The sequence below is a fragment of the Protopterus annectens genome, chromosome 13.part0, assembly GCF_019279795.1.
Source record: "Protopterus annectens isolate FY-2018-M chromosome 13.part0, PAN1.0, whole genome shotgun sequence".
Lineage (NCBI taxonomy): Eukaryota > Metazoa > Chordata > Ceratodontiformes > Protopteridae > Protopterus > Protopterus annectens.
The window spans coordinates 870,353,358-870,378,974 of NC_056747.1; the positions used below are offsets into that span (position 1 = coordinate 870,353,358).

Below are 25,617 nucleotides of genomic sequence, written 5' to 3' on the forward strand. Positions count from 1 at the left end.
TCAGACTTCCTAAATTGCTTTGTTCTGTCCAAGTAATATCTGAGTTGGCGATGAACATCTAGGTAATGCAATCTTTGTTCTGCTCTGTTAGAATGATTGGGAAAAAATACAGGAAGATCAATGGATTGGTTTAAATTTGTTTTAGAAGCAACCTTGGGCAAAAAGGATGGATTGGTTCTTAAGGATACTCTATCCTTGTGGAAGACCAAGTAAGGGGGACGAACACAGAGAGCATGAAGTTCAGACACTCTCCTAGCCGAGGTAATAGCAACTAGAAAAAGTGTCTTCCAAGAAAGAAATTTTAAAGAGCATGTAGCAGCCAGTTCAAAAGGGGGAAGTATCAAGGATGCCAGCACTAAATTTAGGTCCCAGTGCGGTGGAGGATCCCTAACAGGGGGTTTAAGTAGGAACACCCCTCTGAGAAAGGCTTTACAAAGTTTGTGAGACATAATGTTTTGGTCTGCAAATCCGACATGGAAATTCGAGATTGCTGCCAACTGGACTTTAACTGTGGAAGAAGAAGAACCTGAGTGAAAAATTTCAGCTAGAAAGTCCAATACTGACTGAATCGGGGCAGTAAAAGGATCTATGTTCTTAGACTTTGCCCAAAAGGAAAAACGTTTCCATTTGCTCGAGTAAATCCTCCTGGTAGAGGACTTTAGAGAAGCTACTATAATATCTCTAACAGGGTCAGAGATCATAGGAAGCCTGGCTAAGAAAGAAGTGGAGCAACCAAGCGGTGAGGTTGAGGGAACGAATGGACCGGTGCAGTTGACCTGACTGGTGGGTCAGAAGATCTGGAGCTGGGTCCAGATGCCAAGGCTGCACCAAGAGATGGCGATGAAGGAACGGGAACCAAATTTGTCGAGGCCAGTAAGGGGCAATGAGAATCAGTTTGGCTCTCAAGATGGAAGCTTTCTGGAGTACTTGAGGTATTAACGGAAAAGGGGGAAAAGCATAAAGAAGTCCCCGGGGCCAATCCTGGGTAAGAGCGTCTCTGGGGGGATGGCCCGGAAGCGGGAAGAGAGAGAAGAAGTCTGGGCATTTGCTGTTTTGGGGTGTAGCAAAAAGGTCGCAGCATGGGCGGCCCCACTTCTGAAAAATCTCTTCCACTGTAGATTGTTTGAGAGACCACTCGTGAGGCATGAGTATAGCTCTGCTCAATCTGTCCGCTATTATGTTGGTTTTCCCGGGGATATGCGTTGCTACCAGAAACTGATGAGAGGAGATCGCCCATTGCCAAAGTCTGAGAGCTTCTCGACACAAAGGATAGGAATTGGTCCCGCCCTGCTTGTTGATGTACCACACCACGGACATGTTGTCCGTGTGAATTGCAATAGTTCCTAAGGGAAGAAAGTCGTTGAGGGCTTGCAACGTTAAAAGCACTGCTCTCATCTCTACATTTATGTGCAGGTGGTACTCGAACGGTTGCCACGTGCCATGAACCATCCTGCCCTGATAATGCCCCCCCCCCACCCGATCAGGGAGGCATCCAAAGTGACCGTGGCTACCGGGGCTGGAGGGACAAATGGTCTGCCCTGATGGACTAGGGGGGAAGAAGTCCACCAGGATAGATGGCTCTTGCAGGTCTGTGTCACCAAGATCTTGTGACGCATGGGTAACTGCTGGTAGGACCACTGGGTAAACAACATCCACTGTAGGAGACGCATGTAAAAACGGGCCAGAGGAAGAAGTGTAATGGCGGCTGCCATAAGGCCTAACACTTTCAGGACCAACCTGGCTTGTACCTTTTTGCTGGATAGGATGATCCGAACATGGTTTTGGATATCCAGGATTCTTTGGTTTGTTAGGTTTGCTGACATCCGAGTAGTGTCTAGATCTGCGCCTATAAAGGTAATAGATTGGCAAGGCGATAAGGAAGACTTTTCGAAGTTGACTGAAATTTCTAACTGACCGCAGAGACGTAGAGTATAATCTCTGGCTTGGAGAAGTTGATGCCTGGTGGTGGCTGTGAGGAGCCAGTCGTCTAGGTACGGAAACACCTGGAATCCCTGACGTCTCAGGTGAGCCGTGACCGCTGCCATGCATTTGGTGAACACTCTGGGGGCTGTGGTGAGACCAAAGGGCAGGGATCTGAATTAGAAATGACTGGTCCCCAGCCGAAAGCGGAGAAACCTTCTGGAGCGTCTGTGGATTTTTATGTGATAGTACGCATCCTGAAGGTCTATAGAGCACATCCAGTTGTCTTTGTCCAGAAAGGGCAAAATCGATTGAAGTGTGACCATCCGAAATCTCGTCTTTTTGACAGACTTGTTCAGTCTGCTGAGGTCTAATATTGGTCTCTAGTCTCCCGTCTTTTTGGGGACCAAAAAGAACCTTGAGTAGATTCCGGATTCTAAATGGTCTGCTGGAACTGGCTGGATGGCCCTTTTCTCTAGAAGTTTTGAAACCTCTAGCTTTGCAATTTCCCTTAGACCAGGTGGAACGTCTGGAAGGGATCCCTTTTGAGGGAAGGGGCTTTTCTCGAAAGGTATTTTGTAACCCTCGGATATGATCGACTGTACCCATTTGTCTTGCGAAAGGGAAAGCCAGGCTTCTGGGTACAGTGACAATCTCCCCCCAACTGCCTCCAAGGGTGGGCAGTCGGGCAACACCTCAGGGATGCTGGAAGGGCTTGTCAGAGAGGGGCTCTCTGCTGCCCTGGTTCTGCAGACCCCCTCTGCCCCTAGGGCGGCATCTGTTGTTATTACCCCCTCTGCCTCTGGGGGTAAACTGACCACGTGCGTCAGGCGTGACTCCTTGAGATTTTCGGAACCACATTTTCCCTCCCTTTTGACCTTTGGGGTAAGGTCTAGAAGGGGTGGAGAAATGGACTCCTACGGCAGAAAGAGTCTTGCCGTCTTGCTCGCACCTGGTCAAAGTGTCCTTCACATGAGGTCCAAACAAAGTTGTCCCATCAAAGGGAGAATTTGTGAAGGACACCTTAAAGGGGTCTGCAAAATTGCAAAGCCGTATCCAGGATTGACGTCTGAGAGCCACTCCTGTGCCTGCGGCTCTACTCGCCCCATCGGCTGCATAAGAAATGAGCTGCAAGGAGGAATTAGTTATGGAATTTAGGATTCCCAGCTGAGAGGCAATTTTCTCTTGAGCCCCAGCAGCTGATGGATCCTGAACTACCTCACCCAATTCTTTGAGGATATCTCTTTGAAGTCGGGTGAAGTGACATAAATAATTCAGCGAACGCATAGCAAAGGTCGCTGAGGAAAACATCCGCTTACCATATCTGTCCATGGTCCTAGACTCCTTGTTAGGAGGATGGACTGGTACGGAAGGATCTGCAAGTTCCTTCTTGGTGGCGGCCGCCACCACCATGGCATCAACCGGGACACCTTTAGTGAGAAACTGTTTCTCCAAAGGGGCCGTGATAAATTTAGAAGGCCTCCTGGGGACTGGTTCCACAGAATCAGGAGATGCCTACACCTTTCAAGCTATCACTTCCATGATGGGGTCGAAAGGCAGAGACACCCAGGAGGTGGAGGGTGGAGATCCAAAAGCCTCCAGGTATACAGACTCATCCTCAGAGGGATTAATGGAGGGCCAGTTCCCCCTCTGTTTGAGGATTTGAAGGATGTCTGAAAAGGAGACATCCTCAGAGGGGGATCTTGGGGACCCCTCCGACTCATCTAAGTCGGTATCTGATGTTGTAGACTCAGGGGAGTCTAAGTGCTTCCTCTTGCAGGTCCACTTGCACGGGGGTTCCCCTGAAGGATCAGGAGAAACCTCGGAAGAGGAAGTTCTTCCCAATGGGGAAACCCAGGGTGATGGATCTCTGGGTTCAGGAGCAAGAGAGTCGAAGGAGGAATTTCTGGAAGGTGTAGAATAGCTGTCGTCTGCTGAGACGGGCTATGGAGCATCTGGGCCAGTGCCTGTGATTTCAGCAGTCTACTCACCACTCTCTCCAAGTCATGGTCTGAGAGTCTGGAAGACCTTGAGGATCGGCTCCGATGGCTCCGCTCCGAAAGTAAGGGGGAGGCCGGAGCGAGTGGATAGACTCCAGCGAAGGAGATCTAGATCTCTTCCTCGATGGAGCCATCGGAGCCGAAGAACCCTCGGTTCCAGTTGGAGCCGACAACTTGTCAGCTCCGAGCTGGGTTAGAGATGTGTCGGCTCCAGCCGGAGCCGACACAGGTGCCGAAGCCAGGGTATCGGTGCCGATCGGCGCCGAAACTAAAACTTCCGAGATGGAAGTATCGGCTCCAGATGGAGCCGATCTCGACTCCGGTGGAGTCAGAACCAAGGCCACAGACTTGGACACCAAAGTCTGGGCCTTGGATGGCTTTGAGGGCTTCCCAGAGCCGGACTTAGCCAGGGAGCTCTCAGGCTTAAGAAGACCCCTTAGGATCAGCTTATTCCTACGTTCCTGCAGGACTCTCTGGCTGAAAGAGTGACAAATAGCACAGGAGTCCTGCAGGTGTAGGGGTCCCAGGCAATAAATACAAGAAGTGCGACCGTTTGTCACAGACATCTTCTGACAGCACGAGTCACACTTCTTAAAACCTGAGACCCTAGTGTCTTTAGACATGACAGAGTTTGACACAAACACACACACACTCAGTCACCAAAAACACTAACTATGACAAAAAACACAGACACACCTAAAACAACTCCTGACAGGAAACTGTTTAGGAGGGAAAGGCCTAAGGCCTGACTAATGGGAATATGGATAAGGGGATAAAAAGCTAACGGGATAGGGACTAAGTGAATTGATAGGTACTACTAACTATAAAAATAAAATATTTAGGTACTGGGGTAGCTAAATCTCTTGGAAAAGAGTAATAAAATTCACTTACCAGGAGCTGGCAAAAAAGGCGACCTCATGAGCGAAGCGGCAAACGAGATCTGGGTAATCACCGCCTTGCATCATGGGCTATGGGGCTGCCTCGAGCTGGTAAAAGTGACTCTCGAGCTTAGCAAGTGCCGAGTCGGAGCCGAGGATCGGCTCCGAACCCATCCAGCAAGAATGAAGGCGAGATTAACAACTTAACATCATAAGTTTAAAAAAAAATAAACAGAAGTGGCAAAGTATAACAAGAATTATAAAGTTTTATTCAGATTAGGTTTTGACTAACTAGTAACATGCACAAAAGTAAAAATTATTTTAATAATAAAATGTAATACAATTTGACTATTTTTTGATAAGCAGCCCCCCAAAAAGAAAAAAAAAAGATAGTGCTATAGGATGTAAACATTTGTCTACATAAAGATGGTGGACATAGTAACCTCTTATTACAAGAATCAAGGACAATGCCAAAAAATAATATCAAAACCCTAAAGCCATGAACAGATTTTAAATACTATCCTCATACTCTTGGAAAAGTGTCAGAATAACAAGTTTTACATTAGTATGCATTTTTTTGAAGATATGAAGTATGAAACTCAGATGTCATTATTTAGTGATAGCAATCCTCAACAATTATTCAAAAAATCACTGATGCTTTGAGGAACAGACAAAAATATGAGGCAAATTCAAGGACTGTTGAGAGCTATCCCTAAATGTAATGCAGCAGAATATCTCCCCAGCAAGAATTCTAAACATTAAAGAGAACACTAGCCCTCATGTATCTATCTTATATTCAGTTATTTCATCAAAGAAAAAATATGTCCTGAAATATTGGATGAGAGTCATTAAAGTACCACCACATAAAGGTCGACACTAAAATTTATAAATATCCAGCTGAAAATTTCAAAATGCAGTTAAAATTGTCCAGTCACAACCTCCTTTCCATGTCCATTAAAAAAGTCCATAGAAGGATGTAAACAAGCAGCTACTTCTACCACATTTACAACAGCATGCATTGCAAATTAAAATCTAAACTTGCAGGAGTGGGGATTGGCTAGGCATGTACACAGACATCAGCATCAGACCTTTATAAGGGACTCCCAATTATTAAACCTTTCCCCATTACCTTAATAAGATAAGGTTAATAAATGAATCCCTCCTCCCTCTGGAAAAGGTAGTTTTCCTCTTAGGGGAATGCAAACTGCTACATAAAGCAAGAAAAGGAAAATGAATGCAATAATGAAAGGTGTGACAGGGTTACATGGTCATTATAATTAAAATCTATAGCTCAAAAGGCTTCAGACTATTCCAGTTCAATCACCTGTTTAACAAACAAAACAAAAATATGCAAGGTGTTTCAGAAGTGAAAAATCAACTGAGAGACCGGTTCATGTGATAGCATAACTGTCATGCTTTTTGAAAGGTACCTGCTATATATGTTTAAATTTTAGTGTTTAGTCAATACATTATCAACAAGCTGCCATTACAGTTTTTTTTAAATAAATATACTGTTAATTTGTTAGTCTTTCAAGCATGGAGGAAGGCAATTTACTTAATTTGCTGAAGCTATTATAACCTACAGTACAAGGATACACACACATGGACATTACGCATCTATATCTATATTTATTTATTTATTTATTTACATGTGTTTACCAGGACAGTCTGCCGGGGTGAAATCCCTTTTTAGCACAGGGAGAAAAGTTCCACAAATTAGAAAAATGTGTATTTACTTCAAACAAAAACTCATCAATCTCAAAAGATCTTCAGCAAAATAAGCACACTCTAGGAGTTAATCTTGGAGCATACAAATGGCAAATCAATCTTTTTTGCAGGGCGGGGGGGCTACACTCCTCGATACTTATTTATACCAAGTCTGACATCACATAACAGTGGTGAAAAGTCATAATCCTTTCCCTGTCATAACAGTGATGTTGCACTAGTACAGCAATTATCTGTGGTCAGCAAAGAGTAAATTTGATAAGCATGGAGGAACCCACATATGCAGAATGTATTTGTGCATGCGTGTGCACAGTTTCAAGTCCACACACTACAGAATAAAGCATCACATAAAAATATTCTATCTTCCTTATTTGTCTGAAAATAATTTTATGTCATACAAAAGCTTTATGTTACGTATGAACTTCCAGTTTTCTTGTTACTTAAGCATTCTCCACTTGCTACATATGGTACAACTTGTGCCCTGCTTTTAATTACTGTCATGTACACTTGTGGTATATATTAATGGCTCTATGCTAGTTTATTCACAAGTAATTTAAATATACTGATGCATTTTTCTCTCAAGGTCTGTTCTGATTGTTTTTACTTACTTATGCAATTGAGTTGCTGGCTGCCAGGCTTCCTCTTAATCCTCAGTCTCTTGGTTCCGTCACAGTTCCTTGAAGTTTAAATTCTTACCCTGGGTGAGTCACTGACAATACCATGAACTGAACTACTACTATGGTGCTTTAGTTTAATTTAAAGTTTAGTGACAGTCATAGAGGGAGCTTGTAGTCTGGAATCAGAAGCAGTCATGTCTGACATTATGTGTCAAAGATGCCTCAGGCCCACCAGCAAATGTTGATGATGCAAGGTTAGCATGTCAGCAAACCAATCAAGGGGAAACAATAAATCATTACTTAAAAGGGCCACTAAGGATTTTGTGGCACCCTGTTACTTTGGAAGAAAACCTGGTATTTTCCAGCAAATATGGGGTAGTTGAGAGGTATGTCTACTAACCCCTCCCCACACACACATACACACTTCCCCCAACACCCCTGCTACGTTTACATACTAACGCCGAAACTGATGCATCTAGAAGTACAGAACATACTCAAGCAGCACAGTCTTGGAACGTGCATGTATTTTCCTTTATCAAACATACATAGCTGCAGCTCTGAGAAAAAGAAGTTATGTACTCACCATAACGTTCCATGTTTGTAGTCCATCTTGCCCTTCATTCTTACACTTGGGTTCGGAGCTGAACCTCGGCTCCAACTCGACAATTCTCTAGCTCAAAGTCTTCTGGTTGGCTCGTAACAAGGAGGTATCCCATCATGCACCACTGACATCCCCCAGATATTATTTGCTGCAAGTAGTAAAGAACAAACCATGGAGAAAGGTCTCAACATAGAGATAAAGCAATAGTCACAATTCCCCTAGGTCCTCAAGGAGGGGGGCAGGAGGGTGGGATAGTAAGAATGAAGGACGAGATGGACTACAAACATGGAATGTTATGGTGAGTACATAACTTCTTTATGTTCTGTAGTCCTATCTCGCCTTCATTCTTACACTTGGGACAGCGTCCCTAGCACCTTTATTTTGGTGGCTCACGGGAAAATGCTCCTGAGTACTGTGGAACTAAAAGACTATCTGTTTATGGAAGTCACGTCCAACTTGTAGTGAGTTACAAATGTATGAGGTGTAGCCCATGTTGTTGCTGCACAAATGTTATCCATGGGAATCATTGCTTGAAAAGCTACCGAGGTAGAAATAGATCTGGTACAGTGGGCTTTCACCTTAAAGGGGAGATCTTTGCCACTGGACGTAAAAATGAATGAAATGCAGCTTATAATCCAGTGTGATAAAGTGGGTTTTGAGACTGGTAGGCCCTTTCTTGTATCCAAAAAGGAAATAAACAATTGGTCTGACCTTCTGAAACTCTTAGTTCTATCAAGACAAAAAATCGCAATTGTCTATGAACGTCAAGCTGGTGAAATTTGTACTCTGCCTTGTCAGAAAAATTAGGGAAAAACACAGGTAAGTTCAATGGATTGATTGAAACTGACCTGAGAAGAGACCTTAGGAACAAATGAAGGGTTGGTCCATAAAGAAACCCTGTCTCTGTGAAACACCAACTAAGGTGGCTTAATAGAGAGGGCTTGCAGTTCTGAGACCCTCCTTGCAGATGTAATGGCCACTAAAAATATGTTTTTTCATGAAAGGAATTTGAGGTCACAAGTTGCTGAAGGCTCAAAGGGATGCAAAGTAAGTTTCTGAAGTACAAAATTCAAATCCCAAGGTGCCACAGAGTCCATAACTGGGGGTCGTAATAATGTGGACCCTTTAAGGAAAGCTCTACACAATCTATGAGCCATAAGGTTAGGATCATTAGCCAAATGAAAGGTAGAAATAGCTGTCAGATGAACCTTGATGGAACAACAGTGTAAGAAACTCCAAAATGGCAGAGATGGGAGCTGTATAGGGATCGAGGATTCTATCACGAGCCCAGAAGGAAAACCTTTTCCACTTACTGGCGTAAATCTTTCTAGTTGAAGGTTTGTGAGAAGATGTCAGAATATGTACACATCAGGAGAAAAGTCATGAAGCCTGACTAGCGATGGAATAGGAGCAGCCATGCTTGTCAAATTGAGGGGGTGGAGAGAGGGAGGGATGGAGCACCCCTGACATGTGCGTCAGTAAATCTGGCACTGGGTACAGAAGTAGTTGCTGCATTTGGCAGTCAGAGGGGTGGCAAAAAGATCGCAGCAAGGCTGACCCCATCTGCGAAAAATCTGTTCCGCAACGTGTGGATTCGGAGACCACTCATGAGGCACCAGAATCGCCCTGCTGAGCCTGTCGGCTATCACATTGGTTTTCCCTGGAATGTGCATTGCGATCACTAAACATTGGGAAGACACTGCCCACTCCCACACTCGAAGGGCCTCTCTGCAAAGGGGATAAGATTTGGTCCCTCCTTGTTTGTTTATGTACTATACCACCGACATATTGTCTGACTGGATTGCAATCGTCCCTAGAGGGAGAAAGCTGTGAAGTGCTTGCAACGCCAGAAGCACTGCTCTCATCTCCAAGACGCTGATATGCAAATGAGCCTCGTGTTCCTGCCACATGCCTTGGACTGTTCTCCCTAGATAATGCCCCCCCCCACCCTATCTGGGAAGCATCCGTGGTCACGGTGGTGACAGGGGGAGACAGAACAAACTGTATGCCTGTGGTCAGATGGCTGGACTGGGTCCACCAGCAAAGATCCTGTTTGCATGATTCTGTTATCAAGATCGGGTGAGAAAGAGGTAGTTTTTGCAGCGACCATTGGGCAAAAAGTAACCACTGCAGAACCCTCATGTGCAGTCTGGCTAGTGGGACTAATGTTATTGTGGAGGCCATCATCCCTAACAATTTTTGCACCGTCTTTGCTTTTGCCTTCCGCTGTGGAAGTAGACTCCAAATTTGTTGCCTGAGATTCTGGATTCTCTCTACAGGGAGGTAAGCTCTCATTGTGATGGTATTTATATCGGCACCAATGAAATTCACATGCTGAGAGGGCGACAATGCAGATTTTTGCGAGTTTATTGTAATCCCTAGCTGCAAGCAAGTCATAATGGTGGTGTCCCTGGCCTGTAATAGTAGATGCCTGGTGGTGGCAGTCGAGAGCCAGTCGTCCAGGTATGGAAACACTTGGAATCCAAGGCATCTCAAGTGAGCCGTTACCACTTCTATACATTTGGTGAAAACCCTGGGGGCTGTGGTGAGACCAAAGGGCAGGGCGCGAAACTGGTAATGACTGGCCCCCAGACGGAAGCGTAAGTGACTCCTTGATGCTCTGTCCATTTTGATGTGGTAGTACACATCTTGGAGATCTATGGGGCACATCCAAACGTCTTTCCCTAACAACGGGAGTATTGACTGTTAAATAACCATTCAGAACTTGGACTTCGCTACAGATTCGTTCAATTTGCTGAGATCCAAGATGGGTCTCAAGTCCCCTGTTCTTTTTGGCACCAAAAAGAATCTGGAGTAAGTCCCTAATCCTACTTGGTCTGTGGGGACAGGTTGGATGACACTCTTTACGAACAACTTTTGGATTTCTAGAGTTGCTTAACCCCTGTGATTGGGTGGAACATTCGGGATTCTTCTGATCTGAGGAAGGGGAAAAGAGAAGGGAATACAGTATCCTCTGGTAATTATCCTTAGTACCCATTTGTCTTGAGTGATGTCGCGCCATGCTTCTGGGTATAAGGATATATGTCCCCCGACTGGCTCCAGAGACGCGCAGTCGGGCCTCCTTTCAGGAGCGCTGGTAGGGACGACCACGAAAGGAATCACGGTCTCCCTGGTTCTGCGGGCCTCCCCTGCTTCTAGGGCAGCATCTACCATCACTTCCTCCTCCTCTGTCTCTGGATAAGGAATCACCCTGTGTGGCCTGGAAAAATCTCTGCAACTTCTTGAACCACATCTTTCCGCCCCTCTGCCCTTTGGGATAGGGTCTAGAAGGAATGGATAAACAGACTCCCATGGCAGGGAGGGTTTTCCCTTCTTGATCACACCTGTTGAGTGTGTCCTTTACCTTGGATCCAAACAATGCGGATCCATAAAACGGGACATTGGTAAATGCAGATTTAAAGGCCTCTGCAAAATTACACAAGCGCATCCAGGAGTGTCTTTTAAGAGAAACTCCTGAACCCGCTGCCCTACTCGCTCCATCCGTTGCATAAGATATCAGCCGCATGGAGGAGTTTGCGATAGAATTTAAGGTAGACATTTGGGTGTTAAACTTATCAGACACTGCTTCAGATACGTTACCTTGCAGAGTATCTCCCAGCTCTTTCAAGAGATCTCTCTGGAGCCTAGTAAAATGAGACAGGTAAGTTCAGCGATCTGAGTGTAAAAGCCGCTGAAGAAAAGATACACTTCCCGTACCTATCCATCGTTCGAGACTCCTTATTCAGTGGCTAGACAGTGGAGGAAGTTTTAGCAAGTTCCTTTTTGGTGGCTGCTGCCACCACCATGGCATCTACTGGCACGCCTTTAGTGAGAAAATCTTTGTCCTGAGGTGCTGACAAGAATTTATTAGGTCTTCTAGGAACTGGTTCCTCAGTATCGGGAGATTCCCACATCTTTTGACTCATTAGATCCAGAAGCTCGTCGAAAGGTGGAGACACCCAAGAGGCGAAAGGTTGAGGCCCAAAAGCCTTCGGGTACACTGATTCATCATCTAAAGGGGAGGTGGTGGGCCAGCCGCCTCTCTGTTTCAGGATATCTGTGAAGGAGATATCATCAGAAGATGACCTGGGGGACGCTTCTGACTCCTCAAGGTCAGTGTCTGATGTAATGGACTCATCAGGCAAGTCAACATGTTTCCTCTTACAAGTTTTCTTGCGAGGGGGTTCCTCAGAACGATATTCTGGGGATACCTCAGAAGACTGGGGACCACTCATGGCGGGTTCCTGAGACTGCGAGTCTCTGCTGTGTTGGATGAGAGAAGGTGCTGAGACTGAAGTCAGCCCTTTAACAGGAAGAGTGTCGGTGCCCAGAGTTGGAACTGAAGACTTGGACAGAACACTCATCACCTCAGAAGCCGACCCTCCCGGCCTCGAGGACTCCCCCCGCTCCGAAGGTGTAGAGGCAGTCCTCAGTGCCAAGGAGATAGGCTCCAAGGCAGATGTGGGGTCTGAGCTCACCCACGCCGAAGCACCGAGAGGTAAGCTCAGAACCGAAGAAGTTCAGGTCGAAGTGTCACCCTCGAGCCTAACCGGAGAGCTTAGGACCCTAGACCCCACGGACAGCACCAAAGGGGTCGGAGTGGATATCGGAACTGAGAGACCAATTGAGGTAGATGGAACTGACCTTTCCAGAGCAAGTGGCACTGATATCTCTGGCTCCAACGCGCCGGAGCAGCTCGGAGGAGGAACAGAGACAGGGTGTACAGGTTTGTTAGGCTGGGACGGAGCTGAAAGTAAATTTGCCAGCGCCGATGTCTTGAGTAGTCTGCACACCACTCTCTCAACGTCCTCATCAGAAAGGCTCAAAAACAAACTCCAAAAAGTACAGCAAACAAAGTAAAAGCACTGAAAACACCACGCTGGACACAAAAAAGTAGATTAAGATTAGCGCTTTCGTTTATACCAATTCGATAAACTTCTTCAGATAAAAATACAAAGGAAGTATACATTTAAATACAAATCCAGAATGACATCACATCCTGTCAATAAAAGCACATAAAGTATCAATTAAATACAAATAATTTAAATATTTCATGTTCTTATTATGAAATAAATATAATAAACATGAATCCTAACGGAATAATGCTTTTAATTTAAGTAAGCTCATCATGGAAATGGTGTCATTCAATCCAGGAGACACCGAAGCGTTTAATTTTAACTGCCATAATAACTCTCTTTCTTCTAACTGTAATGGAGTAGGGCCCCCTCTTCCATTATAGGTTCATAGGTTAGTACTAAGCTAACTGCCCTTGCAAGCCATTTTAAGCCTAGCCAATTATCCCTTGTGAGACTCAAACCATGCGCCTTGTGTTTGTAAGGCAAACACCTTAACCATTAGGCCACCCTCCCAACCCCTCCATTAGGCCACCCTTCCCAACCCCTATTATCAAAAATCTTTTCTATTACTAAAAAATGAAAATCATGATCTGGAAAAGTCATCACATGTCTTGTCAGAGCATTTGTTGTATTACATTTAGAAATAGCATAGACATGTTCATAAATCCTATTTTTTATAGCCCGATCAGTTTTCCCTATGTAGTATGAGGGGCATTTACGGCACATTGCCAAATAAACAACCCCTTTACTATTACAGTTAAATTTATCATTTAAATAAAATCTTTTCCCATTGACCTCAAAAGATTTTGTCACTAAGATGTGTTTACACATACTACAAGCGCCACATTTGGACATCCCAAAATGTGGCCTATAATTCACTTGTTGCTTTAATTCTAAGATACTCTAAGTTTCTCCCTTTCCTAAAGGTGATGTTTGGTGATTTACCTAAACATTCTTTTAAAAATACATCATCCAAAATAAATGACCAATTTTTGATGATGATTGTTCTAACACAGGATGCATCCTTTGAAAAAGCTGTTATAAAATTTGTCCCAATAAAATCTTTACCATGTTCATCATCGGATAATGGGGGCAGAACAACTGAGTTCAAGCTGAGCTATTATCATTAATAAAACCATCATTAGGGTGTCCATCTAGTGTTTCAGCTATATACCTTAAAATAGGTAAAAAAGAACCTTGCTCTCTTTTAAATGAAACTTCTATTATTAATTCATTAATTAATGAAGAAGGGTATCCCCTGCTTAAAAACATGTCCTTTAATAAATTGCATTCCTCCAAATAGTCTCCCTCAAGTGTGGACATCCTAGCTGCCCGGACCAATTGACCTTTCACTACCCCCCCCCCCCCGTTTTTGATGTAAGGGGTGGCAGCTGGAAAAATGGAGGAATGAATTTGAATAGGTTGTTTTTCGATGGACTCTAGATGTAAAAGTATTTAATTCATGATTCTTAGTTAACAAAACGTCTAAGTAATTAATAGAATCTTCCTGAAAATCATAAGTGAACTCAGGAAAATTAGTGGAACCATTCATTTCCAACATAAGAGATTCCGCTGACTCTCTGTCCCCATTCCACAAGATAAAGATATCATCAAAATATCGTGTATACCAAACAGCTTTCTCTTTAAAAAGAGAAACTTCAAAGAGAAAACTCTTTTCCCATGCTGCCATGACTGTATTAGCAAAGGTGCCCCCACATGGGGAGCCCATTGCTATTCCGGTTTTTTGTAAGAAAAATTTCCCATTAAACATAAAGAAATTGTTCATTAGGACAATTTCTAACAAATAAATCAAGACATCAATGTCACTACCTAACATTCCTTCATTCAAAAGGAAATCTCTTACCCATTCGCAAACAATATCTTGCAGTATACAGGTATAGAGATCCCTAACATCTATGGTCAGGAAGTTGAGTTCATGATTAAAAGGAACCGTGTTAATAGCCTCCAAAAATGCCCAGGAGTCTTTACAAATCTGTTTCTGGTTCTTCAAAATTTTTTTAAGTTTGCAATCAATGTATTTGGCACAACCGTATGTTATTGTCTACCATCAATTATAGGTCTCAAAGGGGGAGTGTTAAGACATTTATGAATTTTCGGCAAACCAAAAAGTTTAGGTATAATTGGGTATGCCATTTTTAAATAATTGAATAAATCACTATCAATTCTGTTCTCCATGAATAAATCGTTAATAAACCCATTAACTCTTCAATATGCTCCATTAATTTCATTGAGTGAAACTTCTAAATAAGCCGAAGAGTCTAACATGTCTAAGATTTTAGTTACATAATCTTCCTTATTAAAAAAGACTAGTCCACCTCCCTTATCAGGCTTACAAATCCAAACATTTGCAAACTGTAAGGTATCTAAAATATCTCGTTCACACATAGTTAAATTATTACCCTTATCTCCTGGTTTAGCAATGTGCCATAAATGGCCCTCATACTACATAGGGAAAACTGATAGGGCTATAAAAAATAGGATTTATGAACATGTCTATGCTATTTCTAAATGTAATACAACAAATGCTCTGGCAAGACATGTGATGACTTTTCCAGATCATTATTTTCATTTTTTAGTAATAGAAAAGATTTTTGATAATGGAAGAGGGGGCCCTACTCCATTACAGTTAGAAGAAAGAGAGTTATTATGGCAGTTAAAATTAAACGCTTCGGTGTCTCCTGGATTGAATGACACCATTTCCATTATGAGCTTACTTAAATTAAAAGCATTATTCCGTTAGGATTCATGTTTATTATATTTATTTCACAATAAGAACATAAAATATTTAAATTATTTAAATTATTTGTATTTAATTGATACTTTATGTGCTTTTATTGACAGGATGTGATGTCATTCTGGATTTGTATTTAAATGTATACTTCCTTTGTATTTTTATCTGAAGAAGTTTATCGAATTGGTATAAACGAAAGCGCTAATCTTAATCTACTTTTTGTGTCTAGCATGGTGTTTTCAGTGCTTTTACTCATCAGAAAGGCTCCTTGAGGACCTGGGAGATAAAGTGGGGGATCTAGACCGCTGAAAAATAGGCAATCCAAGTGTCGGAGAGACCGGACGAAGTTCAGCTGACTGGCTCCGAGACACAGATTCAGTTATCGGCTCTGAAACTCCTGGAACCAAAACTGATTGTTCCACATCAGTAACCTCTGTCGGCGCTGAAACCAGTGGAGCCGAAGAGGAAGTAGTCAATTTAGCAATTTTGTCTGGTGGCTCCAACGACACCGAGTGAGTGGGAGACTGTCTTTTTGTGGATTTAACTTTGTCATTTTTGGAAGATGGCAACTTAGAACTAGAGGAAGAAGAAGCCAACTCATCCTCAGAAGAATGCTTTAACAGGCCTTTCAAAATGAGTTTGTTCTTTCTCTCTTGAAGGACTCGAGAACTAAAAGCATGGCAAAAGCAGTAAGACTCTTGAAGGTGAACAGCACCTAAGCAGTAGACGCAAATAGTATGCCCATCTGTCAGGGACATTTTGTGGGCGCACTTAGTACATTTTTTAAAGCCAGAAGGCTTGTGGTCCTTCGTATCTTTAGACATATCTGTACAATTACAAACACCAATGCCAGAAAACTGAAAGAGAAAAACAAACCGGGACTACCTCTATTTAAACGGTTAGTCCTGCAGAAACAATAAACTCAGACAGAGGACTAGATCCTCTAACTTAAACGGGCCTAGCCCTAGGACAAAAGAAAACAAGTAACAGACAGAGGACTAGGTCCTCTAACTTTAACGGGCCTAGCCCTGAAAGGAGAACACGAGCAACAGAACCAAGGACTAGGTCCTCTAACTTAAACAAGCCTAGCCCTTGGTGAAAATAAGTTTAGAAAGAGAAACAACAATTACACAACCCATAAAGCAAGAAGACAAAGCGAAGCAGGGATACACAACAATTGGCCTATGGTAGAGCGGCCAATCAACAACATCAAAAAAAAAGCAAAAAACAGAGCAAACAATGCCACAAAATGTTTAAAACAGACACTAGATTATAAACGATCACTAGTAAATTGAATGCAACTCTTTTTGAAGTAAAAAGATTGAATAACAAGTAGAAAAAAATTTCACTTAGCCATGCCCAAGAAGAAGCACGTCTGAGCTCAACGAGCAGCAAAAGAGATCTGGAGGATATCAGCGGTGCATGATGGGATACCTCCTTGCCACGAGCCAACCAGAAGACTTTGAGCTAGAGAAGTGCCGAGTCGGAGCCGAACCCAAGTATAAGAATGAAGACGAGATAGGACTACAGCACATCTGCAGTTACAGTCTTCAGACTTTCCACAGACACCTGTGTGTTCCTATGTAGACATTTGCAGATAAAACGCGCGCACACACACACACACACACACACACACACACACACACACACACACACACACACACACACACACACACACACACACACACACACACCTACCTAACACCTATATACATATAGTTTTTCTGGGCTTCTTTAATTTGGATGCTTACATGATTCACTCTCACATATACCTCAAGGCTTAACTTGCTGTCCATCATAAGTCATCGATTATCAGGTTAGCCACTAAAGTGTGGCATGCAGGGGGACTAAAAACATCTTGTAGATGGGTAGTGCATAGCAATGTTCTCACATACTCCATTCCTTTCTTGCATGTTTTCATTTTCAGTGTCAGTGGACATCACCATATAGCACAGAAGCAGCAAATCTTGCAAATGTACTGTCTAAGATAAGACAGCACTCATAAATGCTTAATTCTCTTTTTACTCTTCTGCTTTCCAAGTCAGTGTTACAAAGACCATTATTCAGAACTACATACATGTGCAAAATGAATCAATTACATATTTTCTAAGTGTTTATACCTCAAGAGAAAGAACAAACATGGACGTACTTACCTAGAGGTAAGGCAGAATTCTTGAACACGTTTCCTAGTGCATAACAAGCATTCCACCTCACTTTCATGGTGACATCACTCTGCACTGTGAGAATCAGAGCCTGAAGAGCATCTTCTACACTCTCTCTGAATTGAGGCTTCTCTATGTGATAAGATTGCAGAAAGTGAAGCAAATTTCCCAGTGCTCGAACTGCATTACTCTTAACCTGAAAAATAAGAAATCAGTGCCCAAAAGAGATGGTAAGAAATACAAAAGAATATCACAATACATTTTCTCTTGTCTCCAACCCCCTGACACCCAACTGTCCCATTCATTCCCCTAAGGAGGAGGGGTAAGTGATCTGGGAGTAAAACCATCATCCAAGTGGAGATAAGGATTGTTTTTCTTAAACCTTAACAGCCCAAACGAACTGTCTTTCTATCACCCAGTGTGTGGGGTCAGCAGTGGGATGTTGTAAGGTAACTGCCTCACCTCCATAGTGACAGTTCTCTTTCCAGTCTCTCCCGTATACTTGCCCAGCACTCCATTCTTCTCCAATTTTCAGTATCAGTACCAGCAACATAGGCAATGGAATGCCTCCCCAGTAAGGCTCCTACACTCCCTCTAAAGAGAAGTGAGCAGGCAATAGCCTCGTCACTCCATTCCTCCCCCATGATAGAGACAGCAGGTACCAAAGTCACTAATCAAACTTGAGCTGAATGGATCATATTCAAAGCTTTATCACTAGACAACACAATACCTTCAACTATAAACATTATTCATTTAGTCACATAATAAATGACAAGTAGTACAAGAAGATATCAAAACTTTTATCCACATTTTTCAGTAAGCTACACAATGTTTTCCATGAGTTACTATGAGAGGTAGAAACCTAATAAGTACAGATCCATAATGAAACAAATATATACTGATACTACAGAAAATATAGAACAATGCATGCAAACTAAAACATGAATGGTCCATTTATAACTGCATTTTTGCAAGTCATATAGTTGAGAGCCACACCAAAAGTTCTAATGGAAATATAGGTCAAATAAGTGGGCACTTTTTAAGGTCCTCTTATTCAATTGTCAAAAAACAATGTTCTGTGCAAGAATATATATAAAATATCTCTTTTAGAAACATGGTTATAGGTAAATAACATTTTCCTCTGGCAACAAATTTGGCTTCCAATCCATATTCTGGAAGATACTTTGCTGTCCAGATGAAAGGGCAAAGTATATAAAATTAAAGTTACGTATTCACCATAACTATGCATCTGTGTTGTCAGTTTTTCTGTGTGGAAGATTTTCAATCCATACATATCTAGTTAATCAGTGTATATTAATCAGATCAGACAATGGTAGTAGCCCTGCTTGGATTACTTTCGAATACTTAGTAATTATGTACAATATTTTAATTATATATTTTTTATTATTTTGTTGACTTAAGACGAGTTTAAGTTCGCTACTTCTACTACCATTGTCTGATCTGATTAATATATAGTGATTAACTAGATATATATGGATTGAAAATCTTCCACACACACAAGTTTCTTACACTGTTTTGCTTTTGGACCCACTATACTTGTTTAATGGGTTATTTGAGACTTCGGGGATACCACGGAGATTACTTGTTTTTTTTGTGTTATCAATTTTCATTCTTCCTCAACGTATGGATCTTTGATCCAACTCAGAAAATCTCTTTAGATTCTTGGATCTGACTCTCGAGCTCTTCCCTTTACCCATGATGCCCCTGACTTGCCAGGTTATCTCAGATTGAGTTTGCTGTTGCTAAATATGCCAGAAGGCATAAATATTTATACTAATAATTTATAATTATAACAAGAAACAGCATATAGACAGAGTATGGCCTTAGACTGAAAACAATATTTCCAATCCACCTCATCAGGTCAACCCCAATGGATAAGGATAAGAGAAAGAAGGATGGGGAGTTGAGGAAGAATGAAAACGGATGCATACTAATGGTGAGTACATAACTTTAATATCTGATAATGTCATTTTCATTCACTTTTCAACGTATGGGACAGAGTCCCCCACTATGACAATCTTGGGTGGCCTCATGGAAGGATATTCTGGAGAACTGTGTAGCCAAAGCCAGCCTTGCTCCTGGATATGATGTCCAACTTGTAATAAGCAATAAAAGCATGGGGCGTGGACCAAGTGGCTGCAGCACAAATGTCATCAACTGAAGCTCTGGCCAAAAAAGCACATGATGTAACCATGGATCTAGTCAAATGAGCCTTTGGAGATTTAGACAACAACAAACTTCTTACAGAATATACAAAGGAAATGCAATCTGTTATCCAATTAGCTAAGGTAACTTTAGATACTCGTTTACCCAATTTGTTTTTAGCAAAGGAAACAAACAGTTGATCAGTGTTTTGAAATTCTTTTGTTCTGTGGAGGTAAAAACAAAGTTTTCTATGTACATCTAAAAGATGTAGCATGTATTCTCAACTATTGTCAATTTTGGAAAGAAGACTGGTAATTTGATTACTTGATTCATGTTTGACTCAGAAATTACTTTTGGCAGGAAGGAATGGTTTGCACATAATGTCACTATCTTTGTGAAAAAAAAAACAAATAAGGAGGTTTTGAAGAGAGTGCTTGGAGTTCAAATACTCACCTTGCTGATGTAATGGCAACAAGAAATATTGTTTTCCAAGACAAAAATGTCAGGTCTGACTTAGCCGAATGTTCAAAGGGAGATTGAGTTAAAGTTTGTAACAAAACAGTAAGATCCTAGGATGGAGTAGGGTCTTTTATTAGAGGTCTAAGCAAAGAGCACCCTTCAGAAAAAACACACATTTTAGAAGAAGCTAGGAGGAAGGCATTATGTCCTATGCGGTAATCAGAGATGGCTGCAACCTGGAATTTAACAGGGGGAATTAGGGGAAAGAACCTGCTGCACTTGTTGTTGAGGGGAGAAGCAAAATTGACCTCAGCGATGAAAAATCACTTCTATCACTACAGGATTGGGAGACCATTCGTGCGGAATCAGGATGGATTTGCTGGGCTTGTCAGCTAAGATGCTGGATTTCCCCGGATGTGCATTGCTACAAAAAAGCAGCTGGAAGAGATTGCCCACTGCCAGACTCTCATTACTTCTCAGCAAAGGGGTAAATTCTTGTTCACCCCCCATTTACTGATGTACCAAACCATTGACATATTGTCTGTCTGAATTGCAATCATACCAAGATGAAGAGAGTTATGAAAGGCCTGCAACACTAATAGGACCACTCTCCTATCTAAGACACTAATATGCAAATTGGTCTCTTCTGGGGACCATGTAAACAGAACAGTCCATCCCAAGAAATCCCCTACCCCATTTGTGAAGCACCCATGGTCAGTGTGGCCTTTGGGGGAGGAAAGTTAAATTGGCATCCCTGACAAAGCTAGTTGGACTGGATCAATCAAAGTAGAGAATCCTTGCAGACTGATGAAATCTTTACAGAATACTTTAACGGATGTTGAAGCATCAACCATTGTACTGACAGGATCCACTGGAGAATCCAGATGTGAAAGCGAGCCATGGGTAATAGGGTGATCGCTGCAGCCATCAAACATAAGGGCTTGAAGAACTAGTCCCACAGAAACATAGAAATGGTAGACTCTGACTTGCAATCTTAGGGAATGAAGTTTGCCTTCTGAGGTAAAAATGAAAACTGTATGACTGTGCCCAGGTGAGCTTCTATTAACTCCAAAACTTGAACTGGTTGAGGTTGGAACTTGGAAAGATTTACTGTGATCCCTAGGAATGAATGCAACTGCAGTAAGTAATCCCTGCTCTTCTCTAAGAGTTTCTTCTGTGATGTGGAGAGGAGCCAGTAATCTAAATAATGAATCTGTGCAGTCTGAGATGAGCTGCCACCATTGACATGCATTTGGTGAGCACCATGGGGGCTGTGGTGAGACCAAAGGGCAGGACTCTAAACTGGTAATAACTGGCTCCCAGCTAAAAACGCAGATATATTTGAGAGCACCTGTGTATTTTAATGTGATAGTATGTATCTTGAAGATCTATAGAACACATCCAGCTGTCCTTCTCTAGATGAGGCAGAATGGACTGAACCATGACCATCCAGAAAATGGAGCTCTTCACAAATTAACTTAGATGACTGAGATCTGAGAGAAAAAGCCTTTTGGATGACTCTCTTTTCTATCAGCTTTTGAATTTTTAAGGCTGCTAATGCATCTGACTGGGTAGAACACTGGGGCGACATCTCTTTTGTGAGGGGTTTTGTGAAAAGGGAATGAAGTATCCTCTGGATATTATCCTTCGTGTCCAAGAATCTCTTGTGATGGTTGTCTGGGCGTTTGGGTGCAAGGAAAGGCACCTCTAACTGCCCCTCAGAGAAGAACAGTTAAGAAGCCTTTTAGGAGCACTGTAAGGGCCTGTCCATGAAAGAATCTTGAGACTACTGGTTCTGTGGAGCCCCCTGTTAATATGCCCCTCTCTGCCACTGCAAGAAAACTCCCCACATCCTGAAAAGGTCCTTGGGTTTTTCAGAACCACATCTTCACACCTCCACACTGATTCCTAGAGAAAGGTCTGACGGATAGAGAAACAGATTCCAACAGCAGACAAGGTCTTTCTATACTGCTCACGGCGGGAAAGTGTGTCATTTACTGTGGGCCCAAACAGATCCATCAAAAGGAGTACTGATGACAGAGGATTTAAAGAGCTCTGCAAAATCACGCAATCTGATCTAGGCATGTCTCATTACGGCTATGCCTGAACCAGCAGCCCATAAGGAACCTTCAGAAGCATGAGATATTAACCTCATGGACGTGCTGGATATAGACTGTAGGGTGGCCAGTTGTGAGAAGTAAGTTTTCTCTTCCTCTGTCAAAATGGACCCTGTGAGGGACTTGGAGAGTTCTTTGATCAAGTCCCTCTGTAATCTAGTAAAATGTGCCAGACAGTTAAGCGACCTTAAGGCAAAGGTCACCGAAGCATAAATGCACTTTCCATATCTGTCCAACACCTTAGATTCTCTGTTAGGAGGGTGGACAAAGGAACTCTGGCTACTTCCTTTTTGGTGGCTGCCGCCACAACCATAGCATCTACAGGGATTCCCTTACTCCAATACTGCCTATCTTTGGGGCTCCAAGAATTTTGTTTGGTCGCTGGGGGATAGGCTCCATGGTATCTGATTCTTTCCACACCTGCAGGGAGAGAAGGTCTATATGGTCATCTGCCAGGGGGTAACCAAAGATGTAGATGGCCAGATATGAAGTCTTCCAGAAACACCATTTCCTCTTGGGAAGTGCTTTGGAAGGCCCAACCAACTTTTTGGCACAGGATCTCTAAAATGTCTCCAAAGGAGACAGTGGGGAACTTGGGGACCCTTCCCCCTCATCAAAATCAGTGTTCTCAGTTAAAAGATTCCTGAGAGGAATCTGAGTGCCTCTTCTTGCATGTTCTCTTCTGGTGGACCTCTTCAGTGGGGTGTTCTGGAGAGGTACTGGAAGAGATGGTGAGTTCTAGAACAGGAACTGTCTGGAAGCTCTTACAGGCTGGCTGTTCCTGTGGAGAAGGGTGACAAGACCTAGAGGTCAAATTTGTTGGAGGAAACAGGTATACTATCCGAGGAAATGAGAGTAGAGGATTCCCTGGGATGGGAGAAAACTCTCTCAAGTACCTCAAAGGCAGAGTGCCTAGGAGAACTAAAAAACAACCTCGGCAGAGCTGAAGCTCTAGGCTCAGCCGGATCTCCACCCCTCCTGGATCTCCTCTCCTAGGAAGAAGTCAGATCCAAACTGTCCAGCGACAAGGCACTGAGGGAAAGTGATGGCTCCAACAGCCTTCGAGTCGAAGTTAATGCAGTGGATCCAACACAAAGTCTTCGGCTCCGAGACTCATCCAGTTTCACAAGGGAAAGACACCATATGGATCAGGGACAAAGTCAAATCCAGAGAAGATGGTGGTATCTTTGGATCTGACACTTCAACTCTTGGCACTCTCAGATCTGATAGCTCTGAAACTATGGGCAGGATCACAGAAGAAGTTACTATGGTGTGTGAAGGTGGTTGAAGGCTCATGGATCTGATGGGACAGACAGCTGACAACACTTCCATCTGGATTTCTGCTCTAAGAAATTTCCTCATCATCCTGTCCACATATGCCTCGAAAAAACCTGAGTGAGGATGTTGTGGAAGGAGAGCGAGACACCAGTTCCAGAAAAAATCTAGGGCTTCAAATATATATATCATATATATGGTACCCAATCTTTCCTAAGCCCACCAGGAAGGGCTTAATTATGTTAAATACTTTCTACACAAGTTCATGAAGTTTCCTAAAGCCAGAATTGACACCTTACACTCTCTCAAGACTTTGGTTTTAGACAATAATTTCTTTCATTTTAATAATAACATCTTCAAACAAGTTAGAGGAGTTGCCATGGGCACTAAAATGGCCCCAGCTTTTGCAAATGTAGTACTGAGTGAATGGGAATTAGATACCCTTGTACACCTCCCTGGTTTTGAACTTACAGAACATTATTGCCATTTTACTGATGACATATTTTTTGCTTGGAAGGGCTCTGACAAGCAGCTTGAGTTATTCATTAATTCCTTGTCTGAGAGTATTGGATTCCTTCAATTTGTTTTAGCAGGGAAGGGTCCCATTGTGTCTTTTTTAAATACCACCTTATCTAGCGAAAAAACTTCTGGTGTCCTCTCTTCCAAAATTTTTAGGAAGAAAACGTATAGAAATAGCTATTTGGACTACCACAGTCAACACTCTTGGTTCATGAAGAGCAACGTAGCAAAAGGACAGTTTGTTAGATTATCCAGATTAATAAGTGATGATACTATTTCTGAAATTGAATGTGATATTTTATCTTTGCTCTTCATGCAGAAAAATTATCCTTTTCATTTGGTTAACAGTATCAGGAATGATATTGGATGTAACAAGCACAGTAGATTTAAACCTATTTTAAGATATGGTTTTGTACCTAACAGAAAAAGTTCTACTGATGACGACGACAGTTGGTCATCTAGTTTTGCTTTGCCTATTAGCAGGAATATGCAAAACATCAGGAGTATACTGACTAATAATTGGAGAATTCTGCCTAGTGACAATTCTATTAGAGATATTATGGGGCCTGCTCCCAAGTTTTCTTTCAAAAAGACCAAAACATTCAAATCTATGTTTGAAGGTAAAGACAAACCTTTTTTACTGTCTCAACACATTAATGTCAATGATTCCAAAGGAATGTTCACTTGCGGCAAATGTGTGGCTTGTAATTTTAGTTTCACAGGTGACAAGTACTGTTTCACACATTGTAATGTGCCAGTATTGTTTAAGAAAGCTTATAACTGTAACAGCACCATGGTATTATACGCAGCTATTTGCACATCCTGCTCATGTTTTTACATAGGAAAGACTACTAGCAAATTAAGTGACAGGACAAAAGAACACAATGCTGCTATTCGATCTAAAGATTCTTCTAATGCCCTGGACAAACACAGCTCGTCTTGTAATAATTTATCCATGTGCAAATTTCTAGTGTTAGAACAGGTAGATAACTTTATTGAAGATGCAGATGGTCTTTTGCAAGTTCTTGAGTTGAAATGGCAACTTCATTTAGAAGCAGACTACCATCCTGGTTTAAATGAATCCTTGAGTCTAAAATGTGTGTTAAAACGGAAGCAGTAATTTCTCTCATGTTTTATTAATATTTAGTGTTACTCACACAGGTTTTGATTTGGTACATCATTTCATTATGTAAATATTTAGTGTTCCTCACACAGGTTTTGATTTGGTACATCATTTAATTATGTACATATTTGGTGTTCCTCACACAGGTTTTGATTTGGTACAACATTTGTTTATGTACACTTTGTTTACAGTTTCCCATTGGTTATTATCTAAGCTTATAACTGGAAAGCTTAATTAATTAATTCTGAAGAAGTTCCTACACAATAAAGGACGAAAGCTCGATCTACTTTGAGGGTTATTGTTTTCATTTTTTCAGTAAGTATACATATATATATATATATATATATATATATATACATACATACATATATATATATATATATATATATATACATACATATATATATATAAACAAATATATATATATATTTTTAAAATAAAAAAATA

At 42.0% G+C, this 25,617-nt stretch overlaps 1 protein-coding gene across 1 annotated transcript in view; it reads right to left on the reverse strand.

The window, feature by feature from the left end:
• Nucleotides 1-25,617, reverse strand: part of HEATR6 (HEAT repeat containing 6) — a gene marked incomplete in the record, with an annotated part of 1,433,578 nt that overhangs the window by 2,360 nt on the left and 1,405,601 nt on the right. The window contains 1 exon segment of the mRNA XM_044054904.1: nt 17,503-17,707. Coding sequence (XP_043910839.1) covers nt 17,503-17,707 — 205 coding nt within the window.